The 25,220-nt window shown below is 33.9% G+C and overlaps 1 protein-coding gene across 2 annotated transcripts in view; it reads right to left on the bottom strand.

Annotated features, from left to right (window-relative positions):
• The window catches only part of LOC143233658 (calcitonin gene-related peptide type 1 receptor-like), a 75,453-nt gene that overhangs the window by 9,841 nt on the left and 40,392 nt on the right, over nucleotides 1–25,220 (bottom strand). For both annotated transcript variants that reach the window (XM_076470124.1, XM_076470125.1), the window contains exons 2-9: nucleotides 19,832–20,097; nucleotides 18,563–18,744; nucleotides 16,986–17,111; nucleotides 12,681–12,775; nucleotides 8,295–8,386; nucleotides 7,207–7,348; nucleotides 2,683–2,833; nucleotides 1,635–1,695 (exon numbers count right to left, since the gene is read on the bottom strand). In XM_076470124.1, coding sequence (XP_076326239.1) covers nucleotides 1,635–1,695; nucleotides 2,683–2,833; nucleotides 7,207–7,348; nucleotides 8,295–8,386; nucleotides 12,681–12,775; nucleotides 16,986–17,111; nucleotides 18,563–18,744; nucleotides 19,832–20,097 — 1,115 coding nt within the window. The remainder of the gene's footprint in view (nucleotides 1–1,634; nucleotides 1,696–2,682; nucleotides 2,834–7,206; nucleotides 7,349–8,294; nucleotides 8,387–12,680; nucleotides 12,776–16,985; nucleotides 17,112–18,562; nucleotides 18,745–19,831; nucleotides 20,098–25,220) is intronic.

The following is a 25,220-nucleotide window of genomic DNA, read 5'->3' as shown; positions in this document are numbered from 1 at the left end:
TAACTTATCTTTATATTTAACTTATCTATATATTTAACTTAACTTTATATTTAACTTATCTATATATTTAACTTATTTATATATTTAACTTATCTATATATTTAATTTACCTTTATATTTAACTTATGTATATATTTAACTTATCTACATATTTAACTTATCTTTATATTTAACTTATCTATATATTTAACTTATCTTTATATTTAACTTATCTATATATTTAACCTATCTTTATATTTAACTTATCTTTATATTTAACTTATCTACATATTTAACTTATCTTTATATTTAACTTATCTATATATTTAACTTATCTTTATATTTAACTTATCTATATATTTAACCTATCTTTATATTTAACTTATCTTTATATTTAACTTATCTATATATTTAACTTATCTTTATATTTAACTTATCTATATATTTAACTTATCTTTATATTTAACTTATCTATATATTTAACCTATCTTTATATTTAACTTATCTTTATATTTAACTTATCTATATATTTAACTTATCTTTATATTTAACTTATCTATATATTTAACTTATCTTTATATTTAACTTATCTATATATTTAACTTACCTATATATTTAACCTATCTATACATTTAACTTACCTTGATATTTAACTTATCTATATATTTAACTTATCTTTATATTAAACTTATCTATATATTTATTCACGTTACAGACAATTTCACGAACAACACAAGAAAAATTTAAAATTTACAAAACTAAACATTTCCGGTTACTTAGTTACATTAAAACCTACGTTTTTAACTTACCATTTCCAGTTAGTTATTTACATTAAAATTCATGTTACTTTTGTCATCACCAACATAATAAATTTTAGCTAGAAAGAAATGTGATGATCTGTTCAATGTAGCTACTCTTCCAATTTTTGTATACACATATATTCACAGCAAAGAACAAAGGAAGAAAGAAATGATCTGACCTGATTACATACACAGATAGGAAGGAAAAGATGATCTGATCACATTACATACAAAGATAGGAAGGAAGAGATGATCTGACCAGATTACATACACAGATAGGAAAGAAGAGATGATCTGATCACATTACATACAAAGATAGGAAGGAAGAGATGATCTGACCACATTACATACACAGATAGGAAGGAAGAGATGATCTGACCACATTACATACACAGATAGGAAGGAAGAGATGATCTGACCAGATTACCTGCATAAATAGGAAGGAAGAAATGATCTGACCTGATTACATACACAGATAGGAAGGAAGAGATGATCTGACCAGATTACATACATAAATGGAAAGGAAGAGATGATCTGAACACATTATATACACAGATAAGAAGATAATCTGACCATATTACATTCGTAGATAGGAAGTAATAGATGATCTGACCAGATTACATACGTAGATGGGAAGAGATTATCTGACCAGATTACATACATAAATGGAAAGGAAGAGATGATCTGAACACATTATATACACAGATAAAGAAGATAATCTGACCATATTACATTCGTAGATAGGAAGTAATAGATGATCTGACCAGATTACATACGTAGATGGGAAGAGATTATCTGAACAGATTACAGGATTGGGTAAGATACAAACAGGTTCGAGTTTGAAGCTCAACATACTTTTCATCAGATAAGGTCTTCCTGATAATGCTGTAGATGGTGACAGGCATGACAGGAAGCACTGTAAGTAGACAGTTGAGACTGTAACAAGAAATAATTATCAATAAGAACTGTCGAAAAATAACAACTCATATACTTCGTTCTCATTAATATTATCTGAGAAATCACGGACTTGCAACGCGAAAATCTAGGATTCGATTTCTAGCGGTGAATGGAGTGCAGATGGCCCATTGTGTAATGTGGCACACAAAAAAAACACCAAAAACTGAGAAATCATAAGAATCCAGTAGGATTGTTTTATATGTAAATTAGTTAGTTGTAGCAGATAAAAATATACACAAATGCAATTATAATATTAAAGGTTCATGATAAAAAATATATGAAGTAATCAATAAATATTTAATTAAATAATTCAAGTCTGAGACTAATTGATTATGATAGTTAATGATAATTCCATCTTCCAACAATACTTTATTCTGCGATGCCTATTTGATAAGAGAAAATACTGATGCCCTGTCTTTTAAATTCCAACGTAAACGTTTCATAGGTAATATTGAAATAAAAGTTTGATCACAACTCGTATTAAAAATCTTCCCTCATAACATTTAAAACATAAACAAATCACAAATTTCCTTCTACTGCACAGTTCATAACTTACTCTTATAACACACAAGCTATACATATCACAATGTTTAATTTTCCTAGTTCATATTCTTTGGTTATATCAGAGATGACCTAAGTTTCAGAACTCATGTCATTGCTAACTTGTTCTTTTAAGCCAGGTTTTTTTTATAAACAAGTAAAGCTTCGTTCTCCTTACAGGGTAAGCGTTCTATTTTTCTTGTCATTTATGTTTCTTCTTTGTTTTCACTTTTGTTTAACTTCGAATCAATGTTTCAATAAAAATAATCGTAAAAACAATTTCTGAAAGAGATATAGATACCAATATTACCGTTTCAAGACTGTATGCAGTTAGAAAAACAAAACAGGCAAAACGTTTAGAGAAAGAAAGAAGGCACGTGGTGGCTAACAATAATTTTTTTTTTACCCCAGCCAATGACGTAAAACATAAGAAGACTCCCCTGTTCAGCAAATGCTGCTGCTATCAGCTTGTGTAGATAGAATCCCTCACACAGCATCCACATGTACGTTGTCATCCGGAAATAGTGTTTTAGGATCAACAGGATCTTACACAGCGCCTACATGTGGTGAAAAAACAAACTATGAAATTATTCACTCACATAAAATTACCGAAATGATTTCATATAGAACAGAGCATCTGAGAAAAAAACACACACATTTTTATTCTCCTATTGCGAGTTTTTAAATTATACTTTTTATAATTATGGTCGTGTTTTTTATTTTCTATAAATTTTTGTTCCATAATGCTAACTTCTTCACAATTTACATTTTAAGTAAATATATCAGTGTGTTTTCTTAGCATAAAGCCACATTAGTTTATCTGCTGTGTCCACTGAGGAGAGCCGAACCCCTGATTTTAGCGTTGTAAGTCTGAAGATTTACTGCTGTCTCAGTGGAGGACATATCTGTATGTATGATAAAACTGACACCAACTTCCATGCTGTTGACGTACAGATATTATTAACGTAGCAGAACCGTATGTAAATTTATGATCACCTAAGATTGTTCTCTCGTGACATACCCAGTGAATAAATGTCCTACCTTCGCTAAGAGAGAGAGAATCACGAGACAGTTATTGAAGTGTATAATTATTGTTGTTTGTCAGTTGATATTGCTATTGAAAATATTGTTAGAACGTAGTAACTGTTTTCTTTTATTTTGAAATTACAATTTTTTTTCTGATTGTTTTCCCTGATTTCATTATTACCAATTTATTAATATTTATTATAAATTATTTATTAATACTGGTGTGAAGTCCTGACCAAACAGTTCTTATTAACTGTTTTAAATTTATTTCTAAGTGTTGTTATTGTCAATAAATTGTTTTTGTTGTTGAACCATGATTGTAACAGCGTGTTCACTTTAAACCGCTACACTGCCTATTACTCAAGTACAATTTTAGGTGTAAACTGATTACAGGTAGTTCTTGTCTTGTAAATCGTAGAGCTGCTATTTATAGAGATAAAAAAAGTACTAAAACGTTTTACTGCTTATTCTATTGTGATTTTTACTATTAGACCAACATCAGAATACACGAGGCAGAAGGTGTAGAGACAACATTTTAATGACTTATAATAAACTGATGTCAATATATTTAACTGTAAACTAATGAAACGTTAGATAAGCAAACCCTGGCTTTTCGGTTATTAGCTGTTTTGTTTAATCGATTTTGTATCTACTTCGCTAAACCCTGAAACCACCATGTAATTTTTTTTTTTTGTAAGCAAAGAGCTGCGCAATGGGATATTGGTGCTGTGCTCGCCGCTGGCATCGAAGCCCAATTTCTTGTGTTATAAGCTGTCAGATTATCCGCTTGGCTTCCGGAAGTCTGTTACAGAAAACAGGTTGTATGTTTGCTATACCGGGGGGGGGGCTCTTATAGAGAATACGATATATGTTTTTAAAGCGAGGTAGGGAAGGCGGCAATATATATATATATATTTGTATTGCTAACTGTAACTCGTTTTTTTTCTAAAAATTAGAAGTTCTTCTGAAAACCTCGCAAAGAAAAAAACAACTTTGAAATGTGTACAGTGTGAATAAATTATCCGGATTTTGACTTCGCTAAACCTATATTTAGTTACAAACACTTTTTACACACTGTAAGTAAGTCTTTGTCCAATAGACGACTTGGACGAGCCTCTACCCTCATGCAAATTGTCCCAAACTTAAATAAGCACATTGACCACCGTGCGTCTACGAGACTGGCACGACATCATTTCGTGTTCTAAGACAACATGGTAACGAAGTTAAACTGTCAAAGTAAATATATTTAATCGTACCACGGAAATACAATACATAAGGTTACCAAACGTCCTTGTGGAACTGGGATTGCTCCAGTTTTGTTTTTTTTTGTCTTTCTCAGTATGAGTTTGATATGTACACGTCATTAAACATGTCTACTTTAAAATTTGACTACTCCCTCTCTCTCTCTTTGCTACGTTTCACTTTACCTAACCCGTCATCGGACAGCACAGAATTGGTTTGTTTTGAATTTCGCGCAAAGTTACACGAGGGCTATCTGCGCTAGCCATCCCTAATTTAGCAGTGTAAGACAAGAGGGAAGGCAGCTAGTCATCACCACCCACCACCAACTCTTGGGCTACTCTTTTACCAACGAATACTGGGATTGACGGTCACATTATAACGCCCCCACGGGTGAAAGGACGAGCATGTTTGACGCGACGGGGATGCGAACCCGCGACCCTCCCTCAGATTACGAGTCGCACGCCTTAACCACTTGGCCATGCCGGGCCCAGCCACAGGAAACCGAGATTTGAAAACCTGCCCAACAACATTTTCGTTTGAGTTGGTTTAGACAAACTTTGGTACATTTTAAAGTTTTATTTATTATTTTTAACTGCTTAAGCTTTTATTACACTTTCTTCCTCTTGATGCAATAAACATGAGATTATTTAACGAGTAGTAAAAAGTGTGTTACTGTGATTTAAACTTTCAGTGTTGTTACAGAGTCAATCGATGTAAAAAAAAATAAATTTTGTTTTTACTTTGGAGGTCTGCTAACCCTAATAGCGCAGAAATACCACTCACTATAAAGGAATTAAATTATTGGTCTACGTTAAATGGAATGAACAAATCAGTTGGCTTAATGTCGGTGGAATTTTTTTAAAAATCTCATTCATATAACTGCGTAGAAGTGAAGTAATAATAGACTGTTAATTTTAAAATCCGATATTAAAAGTATTTTTGTCTTTGTAAAAGTCACGATAATCTAAGGTAATTTGTGAGATTTCTTGTTTATTTCAAACAGCAACGTTGAAATTCTAAAATTTATTTTAGAATTTATGCCCATAGGTATACCGAGGGATATTTGGGCATAGCCAATTTCAATTTACCTTACAGGGAAGGCACACCACTCAACGAGTGTTTGTCTTATAGCAAAACCACATCAGGCTATCTGCTATGTTCACAGAGGCGAATCGAACCCATGATTTTGTCATTGTAAATCCAAAGAATTCTCGCTGTCCCAACGAAGGACTACTACAATTCTGGGAATACTTTTGTTTGATCGAAAAGTGGGATTTTTGGGTCATTGAGAGCTGACATGACTAGGTGATTAGGTCGTTTGACTTTTATTCTGAAGATCGCTGGTTCGGATACCTGTTACACCAAATATGATCCATATTTCAACCGTGGAGGAGTTATAATATGACGGTTAATCTCTCTATTCGTTGGTAAAGGAGTAGCCCAAACGTTGGTGGTGGTGGTGATGACTACTTGCTTTCCGTCTAGTTTTTCACTGCTAAATTAGGGCGACTAGAACAGATAGCCCTCGCGTACGTTTGCGTGAAATTCAAAAACAAATAAACTTACAAAGGGTAATTATTTGAGGAAAAATCATGGCCTCAATACGCAGAGCGAGTTTCAGTGGTAAGGGAACGCGAACCACTATCCTATTTACGTCCATAGCTTTTGAGGTATAATTCATTGCTAACGAATTTTGAGTTCGAGACGTAATGCTACCAAATATTACTCGCAATTTTAGCTGTGGGTGTGTTATGAGTGACATTAAGTCTCATTATTTGCTTAACGAGATTCCTTCAGGCAGCTGGTGTTCTTGACTGTTTATCTTCCATCTGGCCCGCAGTCAAAAGCTAGTAATAACTACACTTGAATTATAGAGGTCTCTGACGTGGCTGTTTAAACCATTGGATGAATAAAGTGTCATTCTAGTGAACAAACATTTGCTTTCCACATAGGAACCATTTCTTGTTTTTCTTTTATTGTAAGTTTCACATTTAGATTAGTTCTTAATACGTATTAGAAAAGAATAAATGTCCTTTATGGCTAAAAAAACAATTAAGTAAATAGAGAATAAGGAAATAAATATTATTGTTTATTTAAAGTAGTATAAATGTTTATAATTTTTTTTCTCAATATTTTCTGACAAAACAGAGATATTATACACAGGTCGAATAACAATATATTAATTTTACAGCCAGTTACACCGTTCTGTTTTAAAGTCACCGATAACAGCCTATCAACGTCACCCATTTTGTTTTAAAGTCACTGTTCACGGCCTATCACTTACTCTGTTCTGTTTTGAAGTCACTGTTCACAGCCTATCACTTACTCTATTCTGTTTTAAAATCACTGTTCACGGCCTATCACTTACTCTGTTCTGTTTTAAAGTCACTGTTCACAGACTATCAGTTACTCTATTCTGTTTTAAAATCACTGTTCACGGCCTATCACTTACTCTGTTCTGTTTTAAAGTCACTGTTCACAGCCTATCACTTATTCTATTCTGTTTTAAAATCACTGTTCACAGCCTATCACTTACTCTGTTCTGTTTTAAAATCACTGTTCACGGCCTATCACTTACTCTGTTCTGTTTTAAAATCACTGTTCACGGCCTATCACTTACTCTGTTCTGTTTTAAAGTCACTGTTTACGTCCTATCACTTACCCAGTTCTGTTTGAGTATAGAACCTTCGTTTCCAGCTTCTTCCATTAAGACAACAGAAGTAAATGTTACAACAAAAACTCCATTCATTAAAAGAGCCACAAACAGATGTTTGTGCATCGTGATTCGGTGAACTCGAAGTTGTCTGAAACGTGGAACAACTAAGCGTTCTTAATGGCCTTCAAAAAGAAGTAAATGTAACTGCAGATAAAGACGTGTTTATGTTTATAACGATAATAAACATAACTCTCATGAACTATTTTGTTTATTTAACCTTTTGGGACAGTTTCTATTTCAAATGACCTTTTTTTATTCACACAAGCCAAGGATTTGAGACCATTACAATTTCATCGATTTATAAATACTTTGTTGTGATTTAGTTTTTGCACAAGTTGAGGAAATAAAATACAACACAAAACCTTAAGAAAATACAAAGCAAGGAGATTATATTAAGGGGAATAAATACACAATATTAATATGAGATGATACATTATATCAGCATGTGTAATAAAATACGAGATGATACATTGTATCAGCATGTATAATAAAATATGAGATGGTACATTATATCAACATGTGTAATAAAATATGAGATGATACATTATATCGACATGTGTAATAAAATACGAGTTGCTAAGGTAAGAAAGTACAGAATAAGTGAAAGAATCAGGAAATTCAATGTAATACGTGAGAAAATGCTGTTAATAAAGGAAATGGAGAATGATCGGACACTACTTACTTGAAGGCAAATAATAACTGACCACTACTTACTTGTGAACAGTGAGTGATTCACAACTATTTACTTCTACGGAGAGAATGAATGACCACTACGTACTTGTAGATAAAGAATAACTAACCACTAATTACTTGTAGACAAAGAATGACGGACAACTACTTATTTGTTGACAGAGAATGACTGACCACTACTTACTTGTACACAGAGAATGACTGACCACTACTTACTTGTACACAGAGAATGAATAACCACTACTTACTTGTACACAGAGAATGAATAACCACTACTTACTTCTACACAGAGAATGAATAACCACTACTTACTTCTACACAGAGAATGAATAACCACTACTCACTTGTAGACAGAAAAAATTATGATAGCAGGAATCAACACGAAGATAGAAACTGCAAAAGTAGCCACCTGGAAGTAGAGCCGGTTCTGAAGATTCTGTGCACATGTGGAACGAAGATAGATAAATAATTATGAAACAAAGTCTTTCTTTCACTAACCTCATAAATATAAGCTAAAACTTAAGTATTCAAATAAGGCTTTGTAACGACTTATTCATATTAATAGAATGCCATGAAGAAAAACGAACTGTTCTGTGGGTGTGTTACTGGTATTCATTAAAATATTTAACCCATGAAATACAGTTATTATTTTTAATTACTCATTAACGTAATAACGAACATAACCAGTGGAGGTTTGCTGTTAATAACAGTTTTAGAATCAACCATAAAATATGAATAAGTAAAAGATATATTTACTTTAGGCCTCTCGATTTATTTATACTTATGGGCAAGTTCGAGTCTTTGGTCTCTTACGATCATAACTCATAAATGTAAACATATTGGTAAATACAGCAATTCGTGACGCCAGACGAGGCCTAACTATTGTTCAGACTAGGCTTAACTATTGTTCCAAATGTCAAAATCCGTGATAACCTCCAAATCCAGTTAAATAAATTATATCTCTAAATATACTGAACAATAACAAAACCATTATATTTGTATTAGTCCTTAATTACAGCGACTTTTTAAGCCCTTCGCGGTCTTCTTGTTGGAAACTTTTCTTAAAATTATTTTCATTTTTTTACTCTTAAAACCTATATTCTGGTTGGCTTCATCGCTCTAAATCCTTTTTGAACCCTTTAAAAAGGCTACCCTGGCTATTTAAATTATACCTACAAATAAATTTTAGATGAAAAAAACAACCCAGAAGCACAAATTTTTGGCGCCTCACACTATAAACTTGTCCCTCGATGAATAGTATAAAGCAGAAACAATATATTTTTAGAGCGTTGTGATACAAAGATGTGCAGTTTTCAAGAATTTCACACACAGAACAAAGAAAGTATGAATATTCATATAAAAAATAATAAATATTTTATTTGTGAAATATCTTTGAGAAAGTATATCCTGCTTTTCTTCACCTGACGATACACCACTGATATTTACTTCAAATAATATTTGCATGTAACAACAAAATACAAGGTATTAACTGGAAAAAATACGAGATACTGAGTTAAGGAAATACAACGTCACGATATATCATTATAAAGATAGCCTGCATTGTTAGCTTATTATATAAATTTAGAATTAACCTAAATTGGACAACATCATGAGATTTTAAAAGGATTATGGCCGAAACTGTCGATAATAGCAAGAGTTCTCAATTGATGCTTTTTATTCATAAATTTTAACTGTATACTTTTTGTTAATCCGTTATACCTACATTAATTATTGACTGCCATCAGAGAAAGAAACTGTAAAGCAACAATAACAATAAATTTATGCTCATTCAGTCGTAATGGAAAAACAAAAGAGAGAGATAATTATGTTGTAAATCCTTAAACAGCACTTGCTGTCATAGGTTATATCATTAATGTTGTAAATCCTTAAACAGCACTTGCTGTCATAGGTTATATCATTTTTTAGAATACAAGAGACCAAGCACCAAAAAATCAGAAAGAAAACACGAATTTTATACGAGCAAGTAATTAGTTCGAAACTTTAATGTAATAAAAAATATTACCTTAGTATTACTCACTTGATCTGATTAGAGGGCTCTTTAAGAAATGGAAATTCAGCAGTTTGAATTGATGAAACAGGGGAAAGTAGGCGGAGTGTTACATTAGTGAAGAAATAACAATAATTAATTCTCCAGAATGTGTTTATAGTTAAGCACAAAGCGATAAAATGGGCTAGTTGAGCTCAGCCCACTAGGGGTACTGAAACATAGTATTTAGCTTTATAAGCCTTTAAACTTATCGCTCTGCCACTAGAGGGCGTATAAGAAAAAGTAGCGGTGGTTTGAGTGAACTACAGGTCGACAGGTTGGTTGTCAATGAGGCTCTTCAGTTGATATACGTTTCAGAACAGAAACAGTTGAAGTATTTTAAACAAAGTACAGTTTTACGGAACGACTGAATGAAATCGTTTAACAGAGAGGCTTTTGAAACGAGTGTTTTAGAGAAGCGGTCAAGGATATATCTGAACCATGAGTATATTGATTTTAAACAAGCAACATCGAAGCTGAGTGTTCTTGTTGTTCGTGGTCACCATATTGTAAGGAAATGTTATGAACTTTAAAAGTGTAAAGTAACCCTCCCAAAAAAAATTGTTTACAAGGTTGAATGATAAATCATTTGCACTTCAGGTCACACCAGATATCTCCAGGTGGTTGAGAGGCGGCTGATGGCGAATGACATTACTGTAAAATAATGATTTTATTTGTAATATATTAACTATACTAAATGTTAATCATTCTTCTTTTTTTATGGTTCAGTAAAAGTCTTAACTACTTTCGGTTGACCACGGCAATTCATCAAATTATAATCGAAATACCACTGAAAATGATAACTCATTTCCACGAACTTAAATTACTAAAATCTCTGAATTACTAGATAAATCATGAAAGGGGAAAAGAGAAATAACTCTAATTTCTCACCACCTCTCAGTTATTAAACCTAAATATCTACAACGATTGAATTGGTTTTATATTTGGTTTAATGGCGAGACCAGGATTTGAGGAAGAAAAAGGCTTAACTTAGTACTGCCAGGGTTGAAGGGACCAATTTAAGGGACATCTGATTGGTTCTAGAAACAACTTAGTTGTTGTTTTTTTGCCGTGTGAGGTGTCTAAATAGTACTCATTATCAATGAATATATCGATTCTTTTTGTCGAGTTTTAAAACATGTAGCGACAAGTGCAGATGTTAGGAGGTGGTTAAAACAAGTGCAGATGTTAGGAGGTGGTTAAAACAAGGGCAGATGTTAGGAGGTGGTTAAAACAAGGGCAGATGTTAGGAGGTGGTTAAAACAAGGGCAGATGTTAGAAAATAGTTAAAACAAGGGCAGATGTTAGGAGGTGGTTAAAACAAGGGCAGATGTTAGAAAATAGTTAAAACAAGTGCAGATGTTAGGAGGTGGTTAAAACAAGGGCAGATGTTAGGAGGTGGTTAAAACAAGGGCAGATGTTAGGAGGTGGTTAAAACAAGGGCAGATGTTAGAAGGTAGTTAAAACATATAACGTCAACCCTGCCTCTCTTTCTCTCGACTTTTTTCTGTTGTTTTTACAAGAAAAGATAACAGTAACTTATAACTGCTGTATTTTCTTGAAAAAGGTGTGAGTGAAAAAGAATGAGTTACTGAAAACATTATGGAGACAAAAAACGTTACTCACAAATTTAACACACGTTTGTCTATAACAGTTAGACACTTCGGTGGTTTGTTCGATTTTGAACAGAAAGTTGCAAATATGGTTAGTCGTGCAATGCCTACTGTGGGTATTGAAATTCGATATTTAGCGTTATAAATCCACTGATTTACAGTTGACCCACCTGGTACCCCTCAACTCTCAGTAGCCATTAGTGACACAGTCAAATACATTTCTACTTTGAAACATACTTAGCTTAATAACTTCGAAGTCTTAGTAAAAATACTTAAGAATTTGGCATCTAGAATAACTAACCTGGAGCAATTTTGGTAACAGTGATGTTCTATTCTATTTAAATGGTGTAACTAAAACTGTTATTTATGTACAATTGGGCATTAATTATCGTCGTACCAAAGCAATTAATTTTAATTACTACCAATAACAGGCTTCATTGGGAAATATATTTTCCCAGTGGCTCAGCGGTAAGCTTTAAAGCTCATAACGCTAAAAACCGGGTCTCAAAACCTGAAGCGGACTCATTATATATACATAGCCCATTCTGTACTTTTGTATTTAGTAGGTTCGATATACTAAGGGAATGCAACTGTCTGTTGAAAGTTTCGATTTTTATACTGAAGGTGGCATCAATGAAGGCACCGAACAGTTGTCTTATTTTCTTTCAACAGGCAAATGTCGTCTCTTAAAGTCTCGAACGTATTGCGTCTACTCTGCCAAACGATTTACTGAAAAAATTTCCTTTATGTTTAACAACGAACAAACAAAATGTATGGTTAAGTGACTTTCAGATTTTGAAAGCGAAGAAGATAAAGGTAAAAATTATAGCTGTATCAAAGGTAAAATTTAAAAAAAGTGGTAGGATTTGTTTTAAAGCCATGTAGTGGGTTGTCTGTGTTTAACCGCTTGTTTTTAAAATGGCTTAATTAATTATAACAATACGACATCGGCAAGGTTAACCCTGACTAGTAACAATTCTGCCAACACAATCAGATATAACAACGTCTTAAGACTACTACAATAGAGAATTTAATCTAGTACTAATATATCATCACCAGTAACGTCACACCTTCACAATTCCACACCCTGAATAGTCGGACCATTCGGTGTTGTTTCCGTTGATAAACCAGGTGCCGTTTGGCCAGCAGAATTTGTTGGCATAACCTGTTGAAAACAGATCAAAGTGTAAACCACTGGAATAGACAATTTATACTGTACAAACAGCTTACTGGGTATCTTATTCTCAAACTGGTGCCGTACAATGAAATTACTGGGTATCTTATTCTCAAACTGGTACCGTACAATGAAATTACTGGGTATCTTATTCTCAAACTGGTACTGTACAATGAAATTACTGGGTATCTTATTCTCAGATTGGTACAGTATAATCAACTTACTGGGTATCTTATTCTCAGATTGGTACTGTACAAACAACTTACTGGGTATTTTATTCTCAGATTGGTACTGTACAAACAACTTACTGGGTATCTTATTCTCAGATTGGTACTGTGCAAACAGCTTACTGGGTATCTTATTCTCAGATTGGTACTGTACAAACAGCTTACTGGGTATCTTATTCTCAGATTGGTACTGTACAAACAGCTTACTGGGTATCTTATTCTCAGATTGGCACTGTACAAACAGCTTACTTGGTATCTTATTCTCAGATTGGTACTGTACAAACAGCTTACTGGGTATCTTATTCTCAGATTGGTACTGTACAAGTCAGTCACTAAGCGGCTCCTGCACTAACACATCTACCTTAATATTAGTGCATAACAGCGAGGGTTGAATTGATAGACAGTCTAAAACTATTTTATAACTAAATTTTACTCGGAGTAAAACAACATACACTTTCTACAATATGGATAGAAACATGGAACTGACTTCAGATTTTGTGAGAAGTTTCACAAAAAACAACAGATGTACCTTCTGAACGCCACAATATCATGTAAAGTCTTAGAAATAGGTTATTGTTTTAATTTTTTTGAAGAGTGGTGATATTAAATATATTTTGTTTTTGAGGACGTTTTTAGTAAAACTACATATAGTTCTTCCTCTTGCCAAGTCGACTAACGTTACGATGTAACTACTACAGGGGAAGAAGAGGTAATTAAAAGTTACATTTTTTTATTACTTTCTTTTGAATTTCGCGTAAAGCTACACGAGGGCTGCTTTTATACACAGTTTTAATGTTGTAATGAAAGGCTAGAGGAAAAGCAAACAGTCATCAACACCCACTGGCAACACTTGGGCCACTCTTTCACCAACGAATAGTGGGATTGACTGTCCCATTATAACACGCCCACAGCTGAAAGAGCGAGTATGTTAAATGGTGAAACCAATGATGAACAGCTGCATAAGAAGGAAAAATAAATATTTTAAGTAACGACCAGTTGGTAGGCCGACACGACCACCAGGTGGTTAGGAGTGTTCGACTCGTAATCTGAGGATCGCGAGTTCGAATCCCCATCACACCAAACATGCTCGCCCTTTCAGCCGTGGGGGCGTTATAATGTTACAGTCAATCCCATTATTTGTTTGTAAAAGAGTAGCCCAATAGCTGGCGATGACTAACTGTCTTCCCTTTAGTCTTAACTGCTAAATTAGGGACGGCTAACACAAATAGCCCTCGTGTAGCTTTGCGCGAAAGTCAACAAATAAACGAACAAATCCAATGAAAGATTGAAAGTTAATAGGTAATAATAAATGGTTTGTTTGTTTTTAATTTCGAGCAAAGCTACACGAGGGCTATTGCGCTAGTCGTCACTAATTTAGCAGTGTAGAGTAGAGGGAAGGCAGCTTGTGATGTCATCACCACCCACCGCCAACTGTTGGACTACTCTTTTACTAACGAATAGTGGGATTGACCGTCACATTATAACGCCCTCACGGCTGAAAGGACGACCGTGTTTGGTGTGACAGGAATTCAAACCCGCGACCCTCGGATTACGAGTCGAGCACCTTAACCACCTGGCTATTCCGGGCTAATAATAAATGAAATGTTTTACATAAGGCGGAAAGAGTGGTATGTGGGAAACTACATTAATTCAGGAATGAAACCAGAAAGATGGAAAACGTGACAGAAAGAAATACAAATAGGAATAATAAAAATCAGCTTGAATAACAATCGTGAAATAAACAGAAGTGTAAGCAATGAGAGATGAAAGAAATAAACGAAGGAAAGGAAGTGATAGACTGTATAAATATTGGATATGAAAATAAAAGTGAATGAAACTTGGTTAGTTACAACAACAACAAAATGTTTTGGTCTTCATATTTTAAGGATGAATGAACAATGAATAAACCATTTATGTAACACGGAAATATTTTATTTAACCATGCATGAAACCAGTTTATTTCAGCCACGATCAGGGTATCCATCAAGAAGATTTATTTCGTTAACACAAAATAATTTGATGACCTGGCCATCTATATGGAATTAAGTTATCTCCCCCCACACACACACACACAAATATTCGATTGGATAATGAGACAATAATAAAAGACAAGAACCATAACAAAAATGATTCAAAGGCTGCTATTTAGTGACATCTGCCGGAATTAATTTGGTTTTCAGAAATAAAATAATCATGAATTTAGCCTTTGACTAGGAAAATTGAAACCTCTATTTCGAGAGGGTTTTAATAATTATAATATGGTTATTATCAAATTCGTGGTGGTGAATGACCAGTACCAAAATCTGAATGTATAACCAAACCTTATGAAAGATGTACTTTCATATTTTTAAACTATTTATCGTTGTCAAGAATCTTTCGTCAGTAGTGTAGTAGTTTACATTAGGATGATTAGCATTTAGCTAAGTATATCTCCTTTCACATTTGTCTATATAATTTTTTTTTATTCCATATGGTTATATTTTCTTATACACGAGTTGTTACCTGACTGTTAAAATAATTATTAATTGATCTTCCTAGGTGTTTATTTATATATACGATTGTAAAGCAAACTGTGTGTGTTATCTTGTAGCAAATCCGTATCGTGCTATCTGCTGAATCCACAGAGGGAAGTCGAACCCCTGATTTTAGCGTTGTAAATCCGTAGTGTTACCGCTGTACCAGCGAGGGACCGTAAACAATTATAATAAAATGTGACAGATGTACTAACTATATGATTTTAGAGGCTTTAACCAGATCAGAAGTGATTTTAGAAGCTTTAGTCAGTTCAAAAGTGACACACATAAACAGATTATATAATTTTAGAACAGAAGCTTTTGTCGAATCAAAACTACTCTGAACTACAAATCCTCTAACTTTATACAATTGTGATTGTTTTTACATAAACTAAAAATCTTGAACTAAGAAGTATCCTACATCATTTTTCATATGTTCGTTCTATCATTGAAAAGACTTTTCATTTCTCTACTTAGTATTAAATTCTTTATTCAACTACTAAGCCGAAGAAAGAAAACATGACGACTTCTTCAACAAAGTTATTACGCTCATTAAAAAAGTAAAGAGGTCTTTAAGAGCAGCCAGGAAAATTAATACCAAAAAAGGGATTCTTGCAAGCACATCTAGAAAGGTCACTAGCAAAATTTTCTATGACTACAGATGGAAGGGTCGTTAACAGAAAAAAAGTTTTCTTTAAGACAGACACCTAAAAGGGTCATTAACAAAAATAAAGTCTCTATGACCACAGATGGAAGGGTCGTTAACAGAAAAAAAGTTTTCTTTAAGATAGACACCTAGAAGGGTCATTAACAAAAATAAGGTCTCCATGACCACAGATGGAAGGGTCGCTAAGAGAAAAAAAAGTTTTCTTTAAGACAGACACCTAGAAGGGTCATTAACAAAAACAAGGTCTCTATGACCACAGATGGAAGGGTCGCTAAGAGAAAAAAAAAGTTTTCTTTAAGACAGACACCTAGAAGGGTCATTAACAAAAACAAGGTCTCCATGACCACAGATGGAAGGGTCGCTAACAGAAAAAAAAAGGTTTTCTTTAAGACAGACACCTAGAAGGGTCATTAACAAAAATAAAGTCTCTATGACCACAGATGGAAGGGTCGTTAACAGAAAAAAAGTTTTCTTTAAGATAGACACCTAGAAAGGTCATTAACAAAAATAAGGTCTCTATGACCACAGATGGAAGGATCGCTAAGAGAAAAAAAAAAGTTTTACTTTAAGACAGACACCTAGAAGGGTCGTTAACAAAAATAAGGTCTCTATGGCCACAGATGAAAGGGTCATTAACAGAAAAAAAAAAGGTTTTCCTTAAGAGAAACACCTAGAAGGGTCATTAACAAAAAAAGATCTCTATGACCACAGATGGAAGGGACAATAACAAGAAAAAGGTCTTTAGTATTACAGGTGGAAGGGGAACTGACAATAACAATGAAAAAGGTCCTTACGAGCACAGTTAGGAGGGTCACTCTTAAAATAGACGTGATTAGGGCAGACAGCTAATGCTGTATGACCTTCAGAAGTATCTGGCCAACAGTTCCATCCGTCCCACGTCCGTGGACAGTGCGGTTTTTCTGTAAAACACAAATATTTATATTAATAAAAACAATGGTGCAACAGTAGGTTTGTTTAACAATGAAAAACACCGCTTTACATGGACACTTCAAATATCAGAATTAACAAAGTTTTAAATATCAAAGTGTCATGAAATACATTTGTAACATTTGTACTTTTCAACAACAGGCTAGTCAACAGTAAACTTCACGAAAGCAGAAAAAGGATGTGACAGTATTTACAAAATGTGAGCGAAATTATAGAACCTCTGTTTGGAACTTTATTTTTCTTATAATTTACACAAAAATTTTGGAGTACTAGTCCTGATGAAACCCTAATTGTGAAACGTTGGCTCATATAAAAAGTTTTCTTATTATTGACTAGAGAGTGAAAAACATTTTTCTCAAAACTTTATTGTGGAAATGTTTATGTCCCTCCAGTATGCACTAAAAATTTGGAAAACAAAAATTTCTGGTCCTTGTCCTGGTTTAACTTGGTTGCATCAACATTCATATCAAACTGATTATTGTCATTCTTTTAAAGTACATTTTGATATTTGGATGTTGTTTTTTTTAAATGGTCGATGTTTGGTCTTTTCATCGTGAACACCATTATTAGGGATTAAATGGTTAGGCCATAGTTCTCGAATGGTTAATCATTTATAATTCAGAACTGCTGACTACAGAGAAGAAAACCAGTCAGCAACATCTGCCATTTATGCTGCTTCAATTAGCTGGCACAGTTAAAACACTAATTATTATAGGTAAAGTACACCATGTGGCGCTTTAAATCTTATCTCTCCGCAGCTCGGATTGTTAGCCAGATATCAAGAATGAGACCAGCTTTATAAATAAATATGTTGCTCAATCACAAGTTGAAATATTTTGATGAAAAGGATGACAAGATGGATGTAAGCCGTTTGAACAAGGAAATCTTAAAGACATCAAGAAGGATTTTAACCATTCTAAATAAAGGAATCTTAAAAACGTCAAAGGAGATTTAAGCCATTATGAACAAGAGAATCTTAATAATCGAGGAGGAATTAGGCCATTCTGAACAAGGGATTCGTAAAGACATCAAGGAGGAGTTAGGCCATTCTGAACAAGGGATTCGTAAAGACATCAAGGAGGAGTTACGCCATTCTTAGCAAACGGAGTCTCACGGTCAACAGGAAGGATGTAGAAAATTCTAAACAAAATAATCTTAAAGAAACAAAGATAATGTAGACCATTCCTGACAAGTAGAATGTTTTGTAAAATTTGAAGTTAGGAGGCTGATTGTTTAGAACTTTGTGTATATCAAGACTGGAACATAACAAACCTGAAGATGGTATATTGTGTATAGTGACGACTATCACATTAACTTCATGAATTTAAGTCACACCGTTTTACTATGTTTTACAGTTTCAGATTATTTTATAAGCAAACAGAATTGAATGTTATACGTTAAAACCATAGTATTTTATAATTACCACTAGGTGGCGTTGCAATCATTTCATCACAGCATCTAACTGCGCTCTCACAACAGGATACCCATTTGTCAGCATAACGTTCTGACATAAACGTTTTAAAAACAGGATGGCTTCGATTATTTATCTCTGCTAGGTAGACAACATTTGTTAATGGGTTTATTAACGATCCTAAACCGAAATACCTGAAAGTTAAAACAAAACAAACGTTAACAGTGTGATTACAGTGTTCAGGTATATAAATATCAGTAATTTACCCCCTAAAATCCGACAGTTATACAAAGCACTTTTGACATCTTCTACCGCCAGCTTCCACATACTTCTCACTCTGAGGACCTACTGACCCTCCATCCCATCTCAATAAAGAAAGTAAAATTTGAAAATTTAGAGCTAAGTTAATAATTATTAAAGTACAAGAACCCGTCTAGATGAATTATTTCAATAGTGTATCAGCTTTAAGGTGGAAAATGTTTTTTAGTAATTAAAACTATGAGGGACCATCTTCGGGCAATGTGTGATTAAGTACAGTTGTACCAGAACTCCTTTCAACCTCTACTAATTATATTCTATATAATACTACACTATTCCTTATAACACCACACTATATATAATACTACACTATATATAATACTACACTATATATAATACTACACTATTCCTTACTATACTACACTATATATAATACTATACTATTACATATAATACCACACTATATATAATACTACACTACTCATTATAATACCACACTATTCCATATAATACTACACTATTATTTATAATACCATACTATTCCACATAATACCACACTATTCTATATAATGCTGCACTATTCTACATAATACCACAAACTATATAATACTATACTATTCGTTATAATACCACACTATTCCATATAATACCACACTGTATATAATACTACACTATTCCTTATAATACCACATTATTCTATATAATACTACGTTATTCTATATACCACACTATTCTGTATAATACTACGTTATCCCTTATAATACTACACTATTTCGCATAATATCACACTGTTCTATATAATGCTACACTATTCCGTATAATACCACACTATTCCATATAATACCACATTATTCTATATGACACCACACTATTCTATATATTACCAAATTATTCTATATAATACTACGTTATTTCATATAACACATCACTATTTCATATAATTCTACACTATTTCAACTTATTACACAAATGAATTATATTAATAGGTTACGTAATGAATATTCTAAAAAAATAATTATTTACGTAAACCGGGGATACTCTTTACGAAACGTCGAATCTGGCATATAAAAGTAACACCAGGCACACGAGTCATACACAAAAACATCTCTAGACAAATATCCTATCTGGTTCCGACACTTCGCTGCTCGTGGTGGATTTAATTCTCTTTGTAAGATCCACTTTTGATACGTTCCTTCTGATTCTACTGGAGAAATGTTCCACCATTTTGACATTCTTTCTTCGTCTTGTGTTGAGTTGCATGAGGTAAGGTCGGCGTATACAGAGATACCCTGAAAAGGATGTAATAATTTTTCTGTAAATCCTAGATTATTGATGGGGCTTTAGCTCTTCGGTTTTATAAATAATTAACAAATATACATATATTTATGCACGAAGTTGCTCATAGGCCCCTAACTTTGTTGATTATACTGCTCCATATGTAAGAAAGTTTGTTTTTTATGTAAAATCAACAATACAATTAATTCCATTAACTTGTTTTGTTTTTGATATGAATTTCGCGCAAAGCTATACGAGGGCTATCTGCGCTAGCCATTCCTAATTTAGCAGTGTAACACTAGAGGGAAGGCAGCTAGTTATCACCACCCATGGCCAACTCTTGGGCTACTCTTTTACCAACGAATAGTGGGACTGACGGAGTCGAAATTATAGGATTTTAAGTTATTTTCCAAAATGCTTAATTTCCAAGCTGCTTATAACCCTTTGACTTTGAATATCACACTCCTCCTATCAACACAAGAAGTGTGCGTAAATTTTTAAAGAGAAAGCATAAACTCAATAATAAAATTACGTTTCCTCTGATTTTTCTTAAATAGAAAAAATAAAGAGTTATTCCGCTCACTTTTGCTGTGTTGTCTTCCGTTGTGTTTAAAAGTTAGTTTTTTTAACTTCACGCAAAGCTACACGAGGGCTATCTGCACAAGCCTTCCTTAATTTAGCACTAAAAAACTAGAGAACAGGCGGCTGGTCATCATCGCCCACTGCCAACGTTTGGGCTTCTCTTTTACCAACGAATAATGGGATTGGCCGTCACATTATAATGCCCCCGCTGCTTAAATGACGAGCATGTTTTGTGCGACGGGGATTCGAATTCGCGCGCGACCCTCAGATTACGAGTCAAGCACCATAACCACCTGGCCATGCTGGGTCTGGAAGTTACTGAGCGACCCAACTTTTGATATCCTGCAGTTTTTCTAAACTACTGTGAAAGTTTATTTGTTTGAAGTTAAGTACTCTGCCCACCACGGGTATCGAAACCCGATTTCTAGCAGTATAACTCCGCAGACACACCACTGTGGTACTTTGAGGGGGGTACTCTGAACGCTTAAGAACCGATGGTATGATATTTACTTAATATATGACTGCTCCCTTTCCATACATACTTGTCATTTCACAAGATAAAATAATTGTTAGTTCAAATGTACAACAACAGGGACTTTTACAGCGAACATTTATTATTTTAATGATTACAACGTTTCGATCCATAGTATTATGTAAAAATTTGGTATTCCGTTCCTCATAATCACATTCACAGAAAAAAAATAAAACGACAACATGAGTTCGTTCAACGCTCTCCCGCCATTTTCAGGGTTGGTATTTCACTTTTCTGCTCTCTGTTTAATGCTGGATTCAAATCCCGGATTTCAGCAGTGTAAGCTTGAAACTTATCGCTTACCCACTGTGATACTCATTCTTCAAGGTCTCACAAAAATGATTGAGAAGTGACATTCTTAAAGATCCATTCTGATAATAAAAATATATTATATTTGCTGTAAACATGTTTACAGTTTTAACATTATAACACTTAATTCCGTGTTTCTTTTATTAATGGGGATTTGGTGTTCGACATCACAATTTTAATTAATGAGAATTAATTAATCTAGATCTTTAATATCTCAAACAAGTATTCCCTTTAGTTAAATGCAAATTAATTTCTGTAGTTTGGTGTATATTAATGAACCACATAAGAATAGCTTTTACAATATGATATAAAGGATATTTTGTGATGAATAAATTATTGGTTCTAGTGCAGAAATTGGACAGTCACGTATTAATAAAATTTGTCTAACTAGTTTTATTAATATTGAAAGTAATTAATTATAATTTAAAGTTGTTGTTAACCGAGTTCAGTTTTGATTTAATTTATCTTTATAAATTGTACTGAGCCGAGTCTAGCTTTGAGTTCGTTAACTGATTTGGAATAAATTAATGATGCAAGGTAGCATTTTGAAACAGAATCTTGCGCAACAAATCAAAAGTCACAGGTAATACTAATGATTGCGATAGAGGGGGACACATGCGATTTTTTTTAACAGGCATCATATTTCCAATTAACTTTAAGGAAAAAAATATATATATTCAAAATTTAATCAGTAGTGTTTTGAAAACTTTTCTTCAAGCTCTCTACATATACACGTGTTAGATATTATTGTTTACTGTTGAGCCCAAAGTAACACAAAGACTTGTTTGTTCTGAATTTCGCGCAAAGCTACTCGAGGGCTATCTGCGATAGCCGTCCCTAATTTAGCAGTGCAAGACCACTGTCCACCGCCAACTCTTGGGCTATACGTTTACCAACGAACAGTGGGATTGACCGTCACATTATTACGCCCCCATACCTGAAAGGGCGAGCATGTTTGGTGTGACGGGGATTCGAACCCGCGACCCTCGGATTACGAGTCGAACGCCTTAACCCGCTTGGCCATGCCGGGCCCTAAGTAACACAATAAACTACCTATGCTCCGTCAATCACTGCTTTGGAATCCTGATTTTTAGTGTTATAAGCTCACAGACGTGCCGCTGAGACACCAGAATCTTTAAGTTGTATTATTAAATTATATTATTACAGTTAAGATACCTTTTTTGTTTGTTGGTGGTGGTGATAATCGCACTGCTACATCACAGATGTTAAAATCCAATTTTTAGTGGCATAAGCCTTCAGATGTAACGCCATCAGAGAGAGACTGATGATATGTACAGTGTACTAGAGTTACTGGCTACGTAATGTATCAGCTTCAATTCATTCTCCACACTGTGCTGTTTGTCAATATGAAACTCTCAGATCGTGATTTCTAGGTGTTGCTTTTAGATATGAAATCCCCCAATCCTAATTTTTACTTTCTATGTTTTGATAAAATGTCTAGAAATCCCTACCCGAACATATTTTATAAGTAAATAAAACTAGAGTGAAATTATAGAATTGTTTTTTAAACTTACCAGAGTGGTGACGTTTTTCTTAACAGTGTTATTCTAATCATAATGTTCCCCAAAACATAAGTATTTACATCTTCCATGTTAATCATCCCAGAAAGGGGTGTTATAGTAAATCCATACTGGGTTTTCTACTTTGTTTGTTTGTTTGTTTTGGAATTTCGCACAAAGCTACACGAGAGCTATCTGTGCTAGCCTTCCCTAATTTAGCAGTGTAAGATTAGAGGGAAGGCAGCTGGTTATAATCACCCACCACAAATTCTTGGGCTACTCTTTTACCAACGAATAGTGGGATTGACCGTCACATTATAACGCTCCCACGGTTGAAAGGGCTAGCATGTTTGGTTTGATGTGACGGGGATTCGAGCCCGCGACCCTCAGATTACGAGTCGAGTGCCTTAACCACCTGGCCATGCCGGGCCATTATCCGTATCGAAAATGATATGTTCAGTGATATGTCTAATGTCTAATGAGTTGTTTCCCAAAGTGTGAGCCGCAGCTTCACAGGGAACCGAAAACAAAAATCCTGAATTAGTTTTAATTCTAAATGAACAACAAAATATGATGAATGAATTAAATTGCTTCACATTTTAAAACAAAGATGACATAACCTTACATAAAATTCAGCACTTATTTAATGGCTCATCACTCTCCAAACTTAACCCCAACATAATAAACTACTAATGGTCAAACTTTAATACATTATAAATTGATAAGAATAGGATTGTTTATTTGTTTTTTTTAAATTTCGCACAAAGCTACTCAAAGACTATCTGCGCTAGCCGTCCCTAATTTAGCAGTGTAGGATTAGAGGAAAGGCAGCTAGTCATCACCATCCACCGCCAACTTTTGGACTAATCTTTTACCAACGAATAGAGGGATTGACCGTTACATAATAACGTTCCCACGACTGAAAGATTACGAGTCAAGTGTCTTAACTACCTGGGCATACCTGGACTGATTAAGATGTAAAAGTTGGATATAAAACTAATGTAACTTAGCCTATTTTACATTTAACTACAGGATACAGATGTTGGTTAATTAGAAGTTTCAATTATCTATAAATAAAAACACGTCAAACATATTGCTTGAAATACCTGGAAGACAGATACAAAACAAGAACTGGGACATGAAGAAAGTGTCTTAATCCGGCATTAATCAGCAAGAAGAGGATTTACGCAATAAAAATGAAATAAGATTTGAAACAGTAATGGCATAACTGTAGTCGACAAGAGAGCTTTTATTTCTGAGAATGAGAGATAATCGAAACCTTGAATTATCTTAGTGACAAAAAAACATGACTGTGTCTTTGCTTCCAGCGCAAATCTACACAGTATTCCATCTACCACCTAGAGGAAACGAATCCCGGATTTTAGCACTGTAAATCCGTATACTTATCGCTATTTTACTGGGGGTAAACATGGAGTGAAATCATGGTCAGTCTAGATTTGGGAAATTCAGCCTTCGCAGAAGAAGAAAAAAAGAAATTATTTTCTTCAATTGTTAATAAAATTCACTTAACGAGTCCTGGTCCTTTACTTGAGATTTGTATTTGTTGGTGGCAGTATCGCATTGATAATGTTTCTAAGATTACGACAACTTTATTCGTTACTTGGGTGTGTGCGTGTTTTCCTATAGCAAAACCACATTGGGCTATCTGATGAGTCCGCCGAGGGGAATCGAACCCCTAATTTTAGCGTTGCAAGTCTGTAAACTTACCGTTGTATCAGCGGGGGACCCGTTAGTAGGGCAACAATGAAAATTAACAAACAAAACCTTCTCTTTGTTGAACTACGATTTTGAATTCAACGATTTCTATGTTGTGTTAAATCATTTATGATTATGTTAGCTCCTCTCAAAAATGAGAATGAATTTATTTGAAATTACTCGTGTTCTGTCTTTCTTAGGGTTAAGTTTCAATCTAAATGGATGTCCGACATCTCTCAGTCTCTATTTACAAAGAAAAGGTTAAACCTCAGTTCTGTTCAAACGTCGGCTCATAGAAGACCTGCACACGTATCGTCTCCATGTGGTTTTCGATTGTAAAATAATAATTGACTGTTTAACTCAATAAAGCCCTTTTAAAATAAAATAAAAAAGTTTATAAATGTTTTTTAAATCAAGTTATGATCAAACCAACTTCCGTGTTTAAAAGGAAAGATCAGATATTTTGCTATTTACTACT

Source organism: Tachypleus tridentatus, chromosome 12, assembly GCF_004210375.1.
Source record: "Tachypleus tridentatus isolate NWPU-2018 chromosome 12, ASM421037v1, whole genome shotgun sequence".
In the NCBI taxonomy this organism is placed as follows: Eukaryota; Metazoa; Arthropoda; class Merostomata; order Xiphosura; family Limulidae; genus Tachypleus; species Tachypleus tridentatus.
The sequence above is the reverse complement of the archived record's forward strand: the minus strand, read 5'-3'. Positions and strand labels throughout refer to the sequence as shown.